Raw genomic sequence first — 14,948 nt, forward strand, 5'->3', positions numbered from 1 at the left:
AACATCCACAACACAGACTCTTATGTGAGGCATTTTAGCAGAATCCTCTCAATGAAGAACTCAATCCCACTGAGGAGGGAGGCCATCAGTCTCTAATACCAGCGTCAACTACAGCAAATCACAGTCCTCTTCAGAGCCCAACCCTTTGTGGCTCTGCTCTTGGAGAATGCTCCTTGTAGGTGAAAAGGATAAAAGGAGATAAAGCGAAGATTATGCTCTCTCAGAAGGGAGAAGTCAGAGTTTAGAAATAAACTAAAGGAAGAAATATGCATACTATTCAGGAAAATATATCAGAATCTTTTTCACTTAAGAACAATACCTATGTTACAGTTGAAAAGAAAAAGCAAATGGGCCTTCTTCCATTAGTCAGGCGTAGAGAAAGGCTGGTGGCGAAGAATTAACGAGCCTTTGGGATCCTTAGGGAAGGACAATGCCCTGCGGTCGTCTTCACCTTCCCACGAATCTTCTCTAGGTCAACTGAGCATCTCGGGTCTTACATCCTGTCTATCAGACACTTCCAGGCTGTGTTTTAAAACCTCTTAGCCAAGATGCTCTTACACATACAGTAACCATCTATGAGCCCCAACCAGCCCCAAGGGGCATTGGTCTCTGCATTCTAACACTCCCTTCAGCGAACTGTGAGTAGCATTTTTCTCCATCTTGGGCCATGCTTAGCTTGGGAACATCGTTTAGCCTCTTTTCCATTCTGCGATTCCCATTCTTATGAGGCAAGAGGCAAAGCCCCAAACAGAAGAGCATCTAAGAGGCCCCTTCAGCAGCAGGCGTTCTCTTACTTTGGCCACTGTGTCCTGTGTTTGTGCAAGAGCCCCATGCCCTTCCTCAACCCCATGCCCATGCCATTCGGAGCCACAGCAGACAGCGCCATTTATTCTGGCTGCGGCATTAATGACATGCACCTACTTTCCACCTTTCTTTCTTTCTTATTTACTGTATTCATTTGCTCTGCAAAAGGCAAAGACAATTTGAAACTGATGGTCTGAAGCAAAGGGCCCAACATGGCAAGTTACCAGTGTGTTCAAGCTGGCTTCTAGGATGTTGACCAAACAGAGGGTTTGGAGCACATAGCAATGAGTTGGCAATTCAGTCCACTTGAAAAATACGGATTTTCAGTCTCTTTTAAAAATCACAAGATCTGGCAAGACTGACTTCACATTCCCAAGGGGAACAGATGGCCAAGGACCAGGCAAGGCCCCTCAGTTCCCCAGCTGCTTTACTTGTTTGCTAGCTGAGCCCCTGCACTTAAGATTGCTGCCCCTGGATAGCAGATGTGGGAAGGGGATGCACACAGGGGTACCAACACTCAAGGCCCAGCCAAAACCTCTTTTCCTAACATCCTTGTGCCTCACACATTTATCTTCTGGAAAAAGTCACAAGGCCAAATGGCTGGTTTCCAGCTCACAGTGCATCTCTCTGAATTAACCTGAATTTTTAAAGTTTTCAGCAAATGTGGACAAGACTAGGGCCCCAAAGATAGTCATCACTCAAATGTCCTATGACCAAATTCCAGCATTTTAGGTCAACAAAATACTATGCAATTATCTGAAAAACAGTGATTACAATATACAAAAAAGTTTATCAATTGATAAGAAGTAAGTTTACTTACACTTTGGTCTTAACTAAGTAAAAACATATACAAAGAAACAAGCTGGAATGAACTATACCTAAGTTACAATTTTCTATAGGTACGTGAATTATAAATTATGCTTTCTTATATTTTTGTTTTTACCAATTTTACTAAAATGAGAGTACATTCTTTTAAAAAAAGTAAACCGCCAAAAAAAAAAAAAAAGTAAACCGATATTAAGAAGCAAATTAAGAATCAATGTGTTGGAACCCAGAAAGCCCACCCATACATCCTGTTGGGGCAGAGGCCATCCTCTGGGGTGCCTCCAACTTAATATAAATCAGACTGCCTGCTGCCTGCACCCACACTAGCACTTTGAGATGAGCCCCAGGAAGGGGTCTGTAGGCAATGAAGAGCCCTGCTGGTTTAATTCGTGAATGAAGATGTTGCTATTCTCAGGTCTACTAGATAGAGAGATTATATCCCGGGCTGCAAATTAGGGTGCAACTATCCTTGTCAAAAGATCTGCCCGTGTATTGAAATCAGTCAATTACTTATCTCTGCCTCAGTTTCTACATCTGGAAATCTATATTATGAGCATAAAATGAGCAGGACAGCATTTATGGATCTCCACCATGAATATGATGCCTGATTTAAATGATACCTATGCAATTCCTTACCAGGTAGATCTGGCCTCATTCTATCGATAAAGAAACAGGTTCAGGTCGACTGGAAATGTGTCCAAAATTCTGGGGGGCAGGTCTGTGGAGGAACCAGGATCTGAATCTCAAGACTGTCAGACGCCAGAGCCCACACTCAGTGTATTGTCCAAAGTCACCCAAGCAGTGACCACAGCAGGGATTCCATGAACCATGGGGCATGAATTATGAGCATCTAAAAATGAATGAGAAATGCCTACCAGCCCGGGCAATATGGAAGTCCCAGATAAGAGGCACAAGCATGCCTCCTAGCATGTTGCTGCATCACACAGAAAGGGCACGTGACCAGCAGCAGGGCAGAGGAGGTGGAACACAGCCAAAACAAATTGACCAGTTCTACAGTGCCATTTATTTTGGAAAAAAAAATTAATGAAGGAAACTTCAATATCAATGAAGTTGCAGGAATATAAAGAGCTATGCTTGCTCCCATGAGGGATAACTTTTTAATTATTTTTACAGATGAACTGCAGTCACATTGTATTTGATCCATACCCGAGCCATGTTCTTTGGAGAGTTAAAACACATTTTGCCCAATGTCAAGTTAAAATAAAAACTCATCAGAAGCAAAGTATCTCTGGGCTCCCAGGGCTCGGGAGAGAATGATTCTCAGTTGCTGGCTGGTATTCCAGTAGCCTCTCTACTAAACAAACACTTGGCTGATGAAATCTGAGAATAATTTTCTTTGCACCAACTGGAACATGGAGAGCTCTGATGGGTCTCAATGTAACTGATAAAGAAAACATGACACATTTGTGTCTAATCTATGTGCCACCGGACATAGGGCAATGGCTCTGTGAAGCCTGCAAGGGACCTATTCTTCCTGGGAATGCAGAAGACCCCTGAAGGAATCTCTTTCCTCTAGCCAGCTCCCATTCTACCCACAGCCTTCTCTCTGTATCTTCCTGTATGTGTGTGCACGTGCACACATGTGTGCCAACACACTCAAATGACTCAAAATGACCTGGTTTCACCTTGACCCCATTCTGCATTTTTAAAATAATACCCACATGTAATAAAATTTCACAGACTATATAAAAACACACACAGAGACACATACAAATGAGTGCACACAAAGCTGGGGATAGTTGAATAAATTCCATGGATGGCACCAATGTTAACTTCCTGGTGTTGATATTGTACTAGTTATGCAAGATGTCCCACTGGGGGAAACTGGATGGGTAGGGGGACTGCCCTGTATTTTGCAACAACGTGTGATTCTATAATCATTTCAAAATAAAATGCTTTAAAAAAAACCTAGATTCTCAAATAATTTCTTGGGTACCTTAGGTGAAAAGAAAAAACAAACAAACAAACAAAAAAAAAACACAGCGTAGTTCCTTACAGAAAAGTTAGGACACAAGTCACCAGGGTCTTGGTTTGGTACTGGACCCCTTGGTTATGGGCTGAATCGTGCCCCGCCCTACCCCCAATTCACATGTTGAACCTCTAATCCCCAGGACCTCCACAGCTGCCTGTATTTGGAAATAGCACCTTATAGAAGTTATGAGGTTAAATGAGGTCATATGGGTAGGCCCTACTCTAAACTGGCTGGCGTCCTTATAAGAAAAGGAAATCTGGACACACACACAGACACCAGGGCTGTGTGCACACAGAGGAAAAACCTGTGAAGATACAGGCAGGATGCGGTACCAACTTCAAGTCCAGGAGGGAGGCCTCAAAGGACACCAACTCTGCTGACACCTTGATCTTGGACTTTCAGCCGCCAGAACCGTGAGAAAAAAATACATGTCTGTGGTTTTAAGACCCCTAATCTGTGGTGTAACAGCCTGCCCCATCCTCCTGGTGTCGTCCCTGCTATGGGATCCCCAGCCCATGGCATCTCTGTCTCAGGGTAGGTGCAAAGGGCAGCCAAGTTTTCTTAACCTTTGATTTCATATTTCAAAAACCCATGTCCAACAATAAAGGACATTAAATGTTTTAGTATATATCCACTGGGGAAAATTACACATGCAGTAATAACATCATAGAAGAATATTTAGTGACATGGGCAACTGCTCATGAAATATTAAGAGAGGAAGGAAATTGCGAAACACCACTTTGTAGAAATACTTTTTTGGAGGAAAGCATAGCAAATGCAGAAAAGACTACACAACACATAAAGCTAATTATTCTTTACTCTGGTTCTGTACTTCCAAAGTTGTCAACTGGGAACATGTAATACTTTTTAAAGTTCTTTGAAAAATTTTACCACTCTCGTATCACTTTTTTCCTCCTCAAAGGAAAAAAAGGGCGACAACCCACAGACCTACCGAACTAAGGAAAGAACACAGTGAGTCCATTACATGAGCCTATTTGTTTTTGTTTCCACTACAGCTTGCGATGTTTTGAACTTGCAGAAACAGTACAGCTAAGAAAACTGGACTAATGGGAGGTCACAACATGGGCTACAGGCATGCAAGAGTAGACTCCCAAAGGGTCGGTCCTTGGACCCTACTCATGCTGCCACATCTCACGATTTTCCTGCCACTCTAATCCACCAGGCCCTCTAGGAAGAAAGACTGCCACGTGTCACCCACAGGTCATTGTCTAGCTGCGTCGAGTGGCTCCGCTCCACATTGTGCAGGAGTCAAAAGCCTGCCAGCAGAGCCGTGTCCCCATTCATTGGGTTTTGTCCCCTGGTAACGAGCTCCCTTGGCGTCCTCCCCACGCTGGAAAGGAGCGGCCACGGAACGGTGCCAGCCAGCGAAGCCCCTTGTGAATGGCCCGTCGAGGAATCCAGGAATCTGGCAGCAGCTCGGCCACAAGAAGCCAAAGCAATACTCATTTCAGTGGAAAATTATCAACTCGACTCAAGATGGAATGCTTCACTTTCCCCCTGGTTGTGGGGTCTAGGACATGGCCACCCATCGGGTGACCTGCTAGGTAGGCAAACCCAAAGGCAGGTCTCGTCAGCAATGGCCCGAGCTCTGCTTGGTCACCATCCCGGCTGACACCCACAGGAAAGGCTTTGAACAAGCCAGTGTTTTACACGTGCAGAATTTATAAGTCTTTCCATCCATCTCCTACACACTCACACTTAGGCATCCCATTCAGATCGCCAGTGTGGGCGCCTCCCTCTCAACTAATCTCGCAGAAGCTAGAACCAAGGGGCACACATCCCACCCACAGTCCTGGCGCCAGACCCTGCAGACTTTCTTCCTCCCTGCGGGGAGTCAAGAGGCCATAATTCATACTGATTGCATTCAGCGGACTCCCCCAAATACTTCCTGAAGCAAAGTGGCTCCAGGAACCAGCTCCCTATTAGAGGAGATAAATGCTAAAATATTCGCACCATCACGCTTTTTATGACCTGTACAATAAATGGATGAACCAGTTACGCTCTGCATTTGCTACGGCCTTCTGAAAGCATTCCTGGAGAAGTCAAACTGTGCATGGAATGAAAGAACACTTATTGAGGCCAATCTGTGCAGAAGGCTTGCTCTCTGCTGCTCCCTGTAAACACAGACCCCCTGAGACCAGTTTGGAGACGAGATACTTGAATAGTCCATCTCTGTGGCCACGTGCTGTCATGTTTTGGAATTTGGCCAGTTGGACCAGAGCCACCAAGACATCCGTGCACCATGCAAACAGACACTCCCAACTCCCTGCTTAATATCACAGAAGATAAGGGTGCCTAAGCAGAAATTTAACTGAATGTTCTTCCTAACAAAGACTCATGGCAAATTTGTTAACAAGGCCTCAGAACTGGAAAGACTCTTTGTCTCAAAGGGTCAGCCCCACTGCCAGGGCCTCCACTTCCCATACCTGAAACCAAACTGCCTCCTCATCCTAAAGCTTTGCACATACAAACCAGGCCCTATCCAGCACAGGGAAACACCACAGCCTAACTCCTCAGGAAAGACTTCCAGAAGAAGGTCCCGAGACTGCTGCTCCAGACACGAGCCCACACGGAGGTGCCTCAGCACGGCTATGACTTGGGGAGGGATTTGGGGGAATCTTGAGGAGAAGTTTTTCTAGCTGATTCTATCATCAGAGGTAAGAACTCAGCTATTCACCCCTCATTCCCTTTTCTGTGCACTGCTTTATCTACTTACTGTTCCTGCTGCCAGAAACCATCTCTCCCAGAGCCCTAGAGTGACATCAATCAAGTCAGAGACCAACTGTGTGGCTGGACCTCAGAGACTATTTTGGCTACATGCTGCGGGTCACGACATAGTCTGCAACAGACTCACATTGAGTGGCTTTCACTCAAGCTTTAAAAGTAACAAACGTAAATGATTTCCTTAGTCCCCTCTCCCCACTATGCCCATCTTCAGATACAATCATAGAAGCCTCTGGTAATATGTGAAGAGGCAACAGTCATCTTCGGCCTGGCCAGGCTCTTGAGTGCCCCACCCCTGGATGGAGAGGCACATACTACCTTCCTTCCTCTCCCTGAGCCTGCTCACAGAGGGCTGAAACATACATCACAACCTATTTGTTCACGAAAAGCATTTATTCCATCGCTGGGACAGAAAGTCACAGATGAAAATCAGCATTCAGGTGTATAACTATTCCAAACCCACCTGTCTTGGAAAAGTTGGGCAGCGTACGGTAGACGCTTGGCAGATATGAAGCTTTGTGTCAAATTGTTCAAATGCTATTTTCATCTAAACCTCCATGTTATAATTAACTTTATACTTCAAGGCATTCTGCTTCAAGTGGCACAAAGTTTCTGTAAGTAGAGACGATTTTCTCAAAGTTTAGCACTCGGTGAGTGGGTATATGTCATAACAATCCAACAGCTTGTGGGAGGCAAAATTATTCTTAGTAAACAGGGGATGGAGATGCTCAGCAGACCGGCCCTAACCCTCAGAAAGACCATGCAACCATGCAAAATGCCCAGGAGCACGAGGGCCCTGTTTGCAACAAGAGCAGCTCACCACTTAGATGTTTCTTAATCCTAGACCTGAAAATAGCTTCCATCCTTCTGGTATAAAATATGAGAAAATATTACAGTGCAAAGTAATTTTCAAGAACCCACATGTTCCTTATTTCTTCTTAAATACCCAATTCCAGCACATGACCCTCCAGCAGCCCCCAACGCTTACAGAAAAAAATGAACAGTAGTTACCAACTCGGAATGATACCAATTGCTGGGAGTGTAATCACCTCTCCCTTAGAGCTTCAGTAGGACAATGAGCACAATACCCTTTTGCTTATAAAAAATGGGGTTTACTAAGTATAGACCCTGAGTGGACCTTGGTGGCTAGTGCCAGGCTGCCCGAAGTCCACACACAAACAAAGGCTGATAAAGAAACCTAAAAAATTCCTCCTGAGCTTGCCCACCCATTCAAGGTCTGCTGATGCTCTAGCAAAGTGAGCTCAAATTCTGCTGCAGATTGGAATTACCTGGGGAGACTTAAAAAAAAAATGCACCATGCCCAGAGTGCACCTGGACCAGCTTTTCTGCTGGTGTAACTCAGCTATCAGCATTCTTCAATCCCCCAGATGTGCAGTTGTCTGAACACGAGCGCTTTGCCAAAATAAAAGGTTCACGGGCCCACCTTCCCTTCCTTTGTCAACGCGCCCTGGTGACAGAATATGAACCAAAGGGGACCAGACCGCACCGCACGGCGACGCTGGAGCAGCTCCTACCTATGTAGAGCGAGGAGTCCTTCCTCCGCACGTGGTCGTCGATGTAGGAGACGCCCAGGGGCTGCACAGGGGTAGCACCGATGCCCAGGAGCACCTGGGCCCCAATGAGCAGCAAGTACATCATGTTGGTGGCGGTCCGGCTGCGGCAGATGAGGTCGGGGTCGGGACCCTGGTCGCTGCCCGAGCCGTTGGCGGCGCAGACGTCGCGGCCCTCGGCGCCCCAGCGGATCTCGCCTGCCTCGTACTTGTACTGGTGGGTCAGGAACTCGGGCAGCGCCGACAGCAGGGCGCCCAAGGCCATGACGATGCCGCCGCAGCCGATGAGGCGCGGCCGGTGCCCGCGCGCCCCAAAGTAGCTCACGAAGAGGATGAGCGCCAGGTTCCCGATCTCGAAGCTGCTGGCGATCACGCCCACGTCGGCGCTCTGCAGATTGAACCTCCGCTCCAGGGTGGTCAGGACGCTCACCTGCGGGTGCAAAACCACATCTCAACGCCAATGCTGACGCCACCGCCAGAGAAGCCCCCTTCCGGCCTCGACGTGCACCTGCCGTCCCAGAGCCTCCCACCGGGTGCAGGCAGCAGCTGTGCACAATGACGCAGGCCTAATGATGACAAGCCCCATTCAGCGGCTTAAGAATTACCTTTCCCAGGGGCACCGAAATTTTCCTCTGCACCTGTTTCCATCCTGAAAGCAACTGCCTGCCTTCGCGAAGCACAAGGTCCCTCAGCCACGCCCCCCGCCACCATGGGGTCTTAACTCCTTAAGTCCATAGGTTTCACACACTCCCTACTGCGTCCTCTTCATAAAGTCTACGATGGGAGGGCACAGGAGCCAAGCAAGGGCTTTGGACCAGGAGGTTAGCAAAGCATAGGTGAATTGGGAAAAACCAAACCAAACAAAAACCTGGGTGGCAAGGCGGACAAGCTACATTAGCTCATCAGGATAATCATTAACTGTTTCCTTAGGCCGCTCCGTAAATACATCCCTGACTGTTCTATTCACTATAGCCCTGCCAGAGCTCCTTGGAAGAGATAATTTTATGACTTTCCTCCCCTTTGTGCTGTTTGCCCTTCATTTGTTTAACAAATATTTACTGAATATCTGCTGTTGGTCAGTCAATGTCCTAGACACAAAAAAAACAGGAAAAGGAGGAAGAGGTGGCGGCACCTGCTCTCAAGATGCCACCAGGACATGTTCCCAACTATAACCCAAAGTAACTGCATTTAGCATCCACGATGCAAACCCCCCACTAGGGGGGTCGAGAGCAGATGCATTAGTATAGGGCTTCTTAAGATGGAGAGAAAATGAAATGGCCTCTCTCTCCTGCTGTTTGCAGGTTCCACGCAGGGCAGTGTCAGCAAGACAAGAAAGGGTCCCTGTCGTGGGAGGCAGACAGCCCCTGCTAGCTGGGCAGCAAAGAACATTCCAGGCAAAAGGAACAGCATGAGCAAAAGCTAGGTAGCATGATTTAATAATGGATGGAAATAGTTGGAACAGTGGGTTGGCAACAGATGATAAGGAGCCACAGATGCCACCCTAAAGAACTTAGCCAATCTCATGCAGTGTGGTGGAAAGAATACAGATCACGGTGGGAGGAACAACTGGTTAGAATCCCAGCTACTACTTAATTAGCTCTGCAAGTTCAGCCAGGTCACTTAACCTGCCCAGGCTTTGATTTCGGTGAAACAGAAATAATAATATCTACCTGGCAGGATGTATGTGGAGACTGGAAATAATGTAATAAAAGTCCATTAGCACAGAGCAGCCTTTCCCTACCTGGCAGGAAAGGGTCTGGAGAGGCAGCAAAGCAGCGGGGTGCAGAGCCAGGACTCTTGAGACCAGATGCCTAGCGCATTCGGACTCTCTGAGACCTTGGGCAAGCCACTCCGGGCTTTCACCTTCCCATCTGTAAAATGGGGATGAGTGCTACCTCTCAGGGCTGGTGCCAGGGGTAAACTACATATGTAAATGCTAGGTAACAGCTACCTACGTAATAAATCATTTATCTGTGGGCAGGAGGGAACATTAAAGGTTTTAAGGCATAGGAGTGATGCCAGGTGTGGTCGTAGTGTGGCAAACGGATGGTGGAAGAGGAAGAAATGAATGTCAGCAGAGAAAAAGGCTGGAGTATTATTGAGAGAAGAGGGAAGAAAAAGCCCGAGTCAAACAGTGGCAGCAGAAAGGAACAGAAGATCAGAGCAGCTCTGCAGAGGCAGAATTTCACCTTTGGAGAGACGGCTGGGACTGCACATGTCCTGCCATGTTAGAGGAGGAAGCATACTCATGCAGACCGAGCCTTCCTCCAAATGTGTAAATGTGCACTGTGGTTCACATCCACACACACACAGCCTCTGCAGTGTCCATGTTTGTGTCTATGTGCACCTGTGGGGATCACATGCCTCTGTTTACCTTTATTATGAAAATGAACAAAGCAGCCTGGCCAGTCTGGCTCAGCCTCATTTTCAACCCCACACATTGAAACAGGCTCTGTTAGCCCAGTGGGTCTCAATGCTACCTTCAGATCAGCAGCACTAGAAATTTCTGACTCCTGCTCCCTCCCCGAGGTGCCGACGCTATGAGTCCAGGGAGCAGCCTCGGCCCTGGGATGCTGTTCAAGCCCCCCAGCGGGTTCTGTCCAGGGTGAGCCATGCATTCCTGCGGTCCTTCCTTTGGCACCGCCCCTGGCGAGCTTTGCAGGGCAGCGTTTGAACACTGGCACGGCCCCCATCTGTGCCCACAGCTGGGCGTCCGTGCACTCTCACTATGGCCGGCCTGCCAGTTCTGATTCCCGTTTCCATTGTGCTTTCTAACCAGGTCAAGGCCAGCTCACACTTGGTCAGCTCTAGTTAGGCAGCCTGATTATTACTTTGCAAACACCACCTAAGGCACACCACATTGTATTACACTTTGTAGGTAGTGCACTTTTTACACACTGAGGGTTTGTGGCAACCCTGCATTAAACAAGTCTACCTGTGCCATTTTTTCAACAGCATTTGCTCACTGCATGTCTCTAATTCTCACAATATTTCAAACTTTTTTATTATTATATTTGTTAACCTGACATCAGAGATTAGGACTTGAAAGCTCAGACAATGGTCACCATTTTCTAGCAAAGTATTTAATTAAGGTATAAACATTGTTTTTTTAGACATAATGCTATTGCACACTTAATAGACTACAGTCTAGTATAAACATAACTTTATATGCACTGGAAAACTCACTGGACTCACTTTATTACGATGTTTGCTTTACTGCAGTGGTCTGGAGCCATACCCCCAGTGTCTGAGGTTCTGCCTGTGTTTGCATTGTCGAGAAAAGAAATTTAGCAAGCCCTGGTCTTGTTAAATGGCTTTCAAATATTCCAGAAGAAGTTCTTTCTGAAAGGTCTGAGCGAATAAACACAAAGGTTTCACTTACCAACTTCTTTCCTTTGTAAGGCAAACGAGTGTGATGGAATAAACACTCTTGCAGAGCCTCCAAGTGGGTAAGGCGGTGTGGGAGCGCAACGGTGGGCAAGCTGGTAGCCTTGGAGGTGGGGGCTTTGGGGGCTGCACCCAGGCCTTGGTGCTCAGTCCTGAGGGATACCCGGAGGAGACCACATGCAGAAACAGATCAGGGACGCACCTGGGCACTGGTCCACTAGAGCAGTCTGGGGGTCTGCAGCCTGGTGACCTCCAGCCCGGGAGCCAAGGACAGCAGAAATGGGAGGAAGGTGGGAAGGGTTGGAGCAGAAGCCATATTTCATTCTGCCACGAGGCTTAATGACATACATACCAGGCAGCGTAGCTGAAACATGACAACTGCTCCATTCTGGCAGGTGTGCCCTGTGGTAAAGTGTCACACAGGTGTGGACGTGTATGATGACAGATAAGGGTGGAGGGGACAGAGACAGCTGTGGACAAAACAAAATAATCAACTCTTCCAGAGAGAGCTGGCGCCTGGGCCTGCCTCAGACCCGCTCTTTGCAGAGTGACACACAGGGGTGACAGGAAATAGTAGGAACTTACCTCCCCGACCTGTGGCCTCTCTTGGGCCTCAGGGAAGCCTCTCTGGATCAAGAGTCAAGCTACGCGGAACATTCTGAAAAGACGCTTTGTGGATCAATTAGATCAGAGGCTAATGTCTTCCGTCATTGAAAACACTTTTGAGGAGATGGACTAATTAAGTATGCATGAGGCCTTAAAACCCACTTGTGGCTTCTATGTAGCAGTAAACAATGCAGCAGCGGGGGAGATGCATGCTATAGAGCGCAAACGTCTTTACTTAATGGGTAACAGGACTGATGGAAATCATCTTGGTAATTAGAGACAGGAGCTATAACTCCAGGAGGAAAAGAAAAGGAGAAGTGTCCTTACCCTGAACCAAGCTGGGTATGAAGTTATTAGAAAAGAATGCAGTATTTATCAGGTTTCTATGACCAGGATTCCACACACACACACACACAACTTGCATTTCAGAATCTCTTAGAGTTCTTGTTAAAAACAGCATCTGAACCCCTGACATGAGGCTCAGGGGTCTGAGGTTGAATACACTCCCGGGGTCTCTGATGCCCAGCCGGGTCTCAATACCACTGCATCCTGGGTGTCCACACACATACTCACCATCTTGGACCTTTAAGTGGCAGTAAAATCACCCAGAGGCTATCAGACTGCCGGGCTCCAACCTCTTCCTGCTTCACCCAGTCTGGGTGGGTCTGGGAACTCACAGTCCGAACAAGCTCCCAGGTAGGTGATGCTGATGCCGCTGATCCCGGGGACCAGCCATGCTTCGAGAACCACTAGCTTCATTGGACTTCCTCTCCTCCAAAAGCCAGCATACCCCCAGTCAGGATTAATGAGATTGTTTTTTGAACTTGAGACAAGTAGAAAGCACGCCCTCATTTCCAGTTCATGAGACGTGCCCTCCTGTGCCCCTGGTATGGGAAACCTGGGCTGCATTTCTGGGAGGCTCACCTCTTAGAGAGCCTGTGGCAGGCTCAGGCCACCTGCAGTGATGGGGACCCAGCCCCAAAGGGAGACCTTCCATCCAGGCTGTCATAAATGCCAGAGGCAAGCAGGCACCCAGAGACCATGGCCAGCTGCAGATAAGGCCTTCCTCACCTTCAGAAGGGCCAAGGTTATCAGGAACTCGCTAAGAAGCCAATTCTTAGGAGCAGCAGCTGAAGCTCAAGGTCACTCTCAAGAGCCCTCCCAGAGGCCTGCCCATTTTCTTACTCTGGCTGAGGGAGTGGGGCCAGGACTAGGGTCACCTGGGGAGCTCTGAAACACACCAGCACCTGCGGTCCCCTGCCCGGAGCCCCCAGGCTTGGATATAATTTGTTAGCTGGGCCAGGGCATGAGCATTTTCAAACTCCCCAGGTGGTTTTAACACAGGCAGGTAGCGGTGTGTGTGCACAGATGCGCCGTCCGGATACCGCAGAGAAGCCCACTGCGTGGATGTTCACAAGAGTACAACCTGGTCCTGTCAGTGTGGCACTGGGGCAGGGGGAGAAGAGGGCTTCAGGTTCAAATCTGGCTGTGACCGCAGTTGGCCATCATCTGAACCTGTTTCCACGCCTGTGGGGATGACAATATTTGCTTGAGTGAGCTGTACAAGATCATGTATCAGAGCAGCCGGCACACAGTAGGTGCAGAGAAAGGAGCTGCGCTCTGCACTGGTGTGCATGGTGTTGACTTTCAGTTCCAGGCACAGACTGCCTACTCCGCAGGAGGTACAAGAAACGTAGCTCTAATTGAGAGGCAGTGCCTACCCTGGGGGAGTTTACAAGTGCGGAGAACAGAAAGAACCCACCGAATCACAACACAGCCTCCCTCCAATGCAGGGTAGTAGAACAGAGGGGCAGAGGGCTCAGGGCACTGAGAACATAACATGCCTTTGGCCGCATCTGGGATGCCACAAGGGTGAGCTGGATTGTAATACAGGGTGGGGCTGGAGTGGGCTGTGCCACAGCATTCCAAGAGCGAAGTGATGTGGGGAGGCCTGGCGTGATTGAGGGGGAGAGTTCAGGCCACCCCGGGGAAAAGGAGGAAGGCCTTTTGGCCTCAGAGTCCTGTGAAGAGTAAACTGCAACAAAATGGCCTTGAAGGCCAGGCTGAGGGCCTGCCCTTGATTTGAGGTCAGTGGGGAGCCAAGGGAGGTTCTTGAGCAGGAGTAACATTATCCTGGCAGTACTGTGCCATATGGAGTGAGGGGAAACTTGCCAAGGCAGCTCTCTCAGCAGCGCTGGTGAGAAATGAGGCTTCAGCCAGGTGGAGCTGCTAGAATGTCAAAGGAGGAGCCTGTGAGATGCCTCAGGAGCAAAGTGCAGCAGAGCCTAAGCCACAGCTGCTGGAAGGCTTGGGTCAAGGAGGGGTGAGCCTGAAGGCCCCTGGGGGAGCTTCCCTGGCTCAATCCAGTGGGCGCCCGTGAGGGCTGCGAGAGCTGTGAGCCTGGGACAAGGCCGGGAGGGTAGAGAACCTGCATCTAAAAGCACTTCTGTTTTGAGGGGCATGGACATGATAGAGCCCAGCAGGGTGCCTCAGTGCCACTGGGAACTCGGAGGATGCTGCACCCTCAAACTACATGCCCAGCAGCAGGGCCCACATCAGCGAGTAGATGCAGAAACAGTCTAGGAGATGTCACCTTCACATTAAACTGTAGTCATGCAAAGGTCCTGTGGCTCCCTTGCAGTGGTTCCTGAACAGGGATTGGCACACTTTCTCTGCAAAGGACCAAAGAGCAAATATTTTAGGCTTCTGGGCCACACAGTCTCTGTAGCAACTATTCTACTCTGCCATCATAGCACAAAAGCAGCATCCTTAGGCAATATGGAAGCAATGGGCATGGCCGTGTCCCAATATATCTTTATTAACAAAAACAAGCTGTGGGCTGTATTTTGCGGCAGATCACCCAACTCTTGTTCTAGGGTCCTCTGTCAATCCAGTTTGGGAAATCACATGATTCCTGTGTCTGGTAATACAAACGCAGGCTCTTTATAACAGGGATGCAAGTTTGTGAGGCATTCCTGAGGCTGACACAGAAAAGTCATTCTAGGAACAAATTGAAT

At 48.4% G+C, this 14,948-nt stretch overlaps 1 protein-coding gene across 2 annotated transcripts in view; it reads right to left on the reverse strand.

Moving 5' to 3' along the window:
- SLCO3A1 (solute carrier organic anion transporter family member 3A1) overlaps positions 1-14,948 on the reverse strand; it is a 264,472-nt gene that overhangs the window by 204,055 nt on the left and 45,469 nt on the right. For both annotated transcript variants that reach the window (XM_036931852.2, XM_036931851.2), the window contains exon 2: positions 7,903-8,368. In XM_036931852.2, coding sequence (XP_036787747.2) covers positions 7,903-8,368 — 466 coding nt within the window. The remainder of the gene's footprint in view (positions 1-7,902; positions 8,369-14,948) is intronic.

This window comes from Manis pentadactyla, chromosome 18, assembly GCF_030020395.1.
Source record: "Manis pentadactyla isolate mManPen7 chromosome 18, mManPen7.hap1, whole genome shotgun sequence".
Classification (NCBI taxonomy): Eukaryota; Metazoa; Chordata; class Mammalia; order Pholidota; family Manidae; genus Manis; species Manis pentadactyla.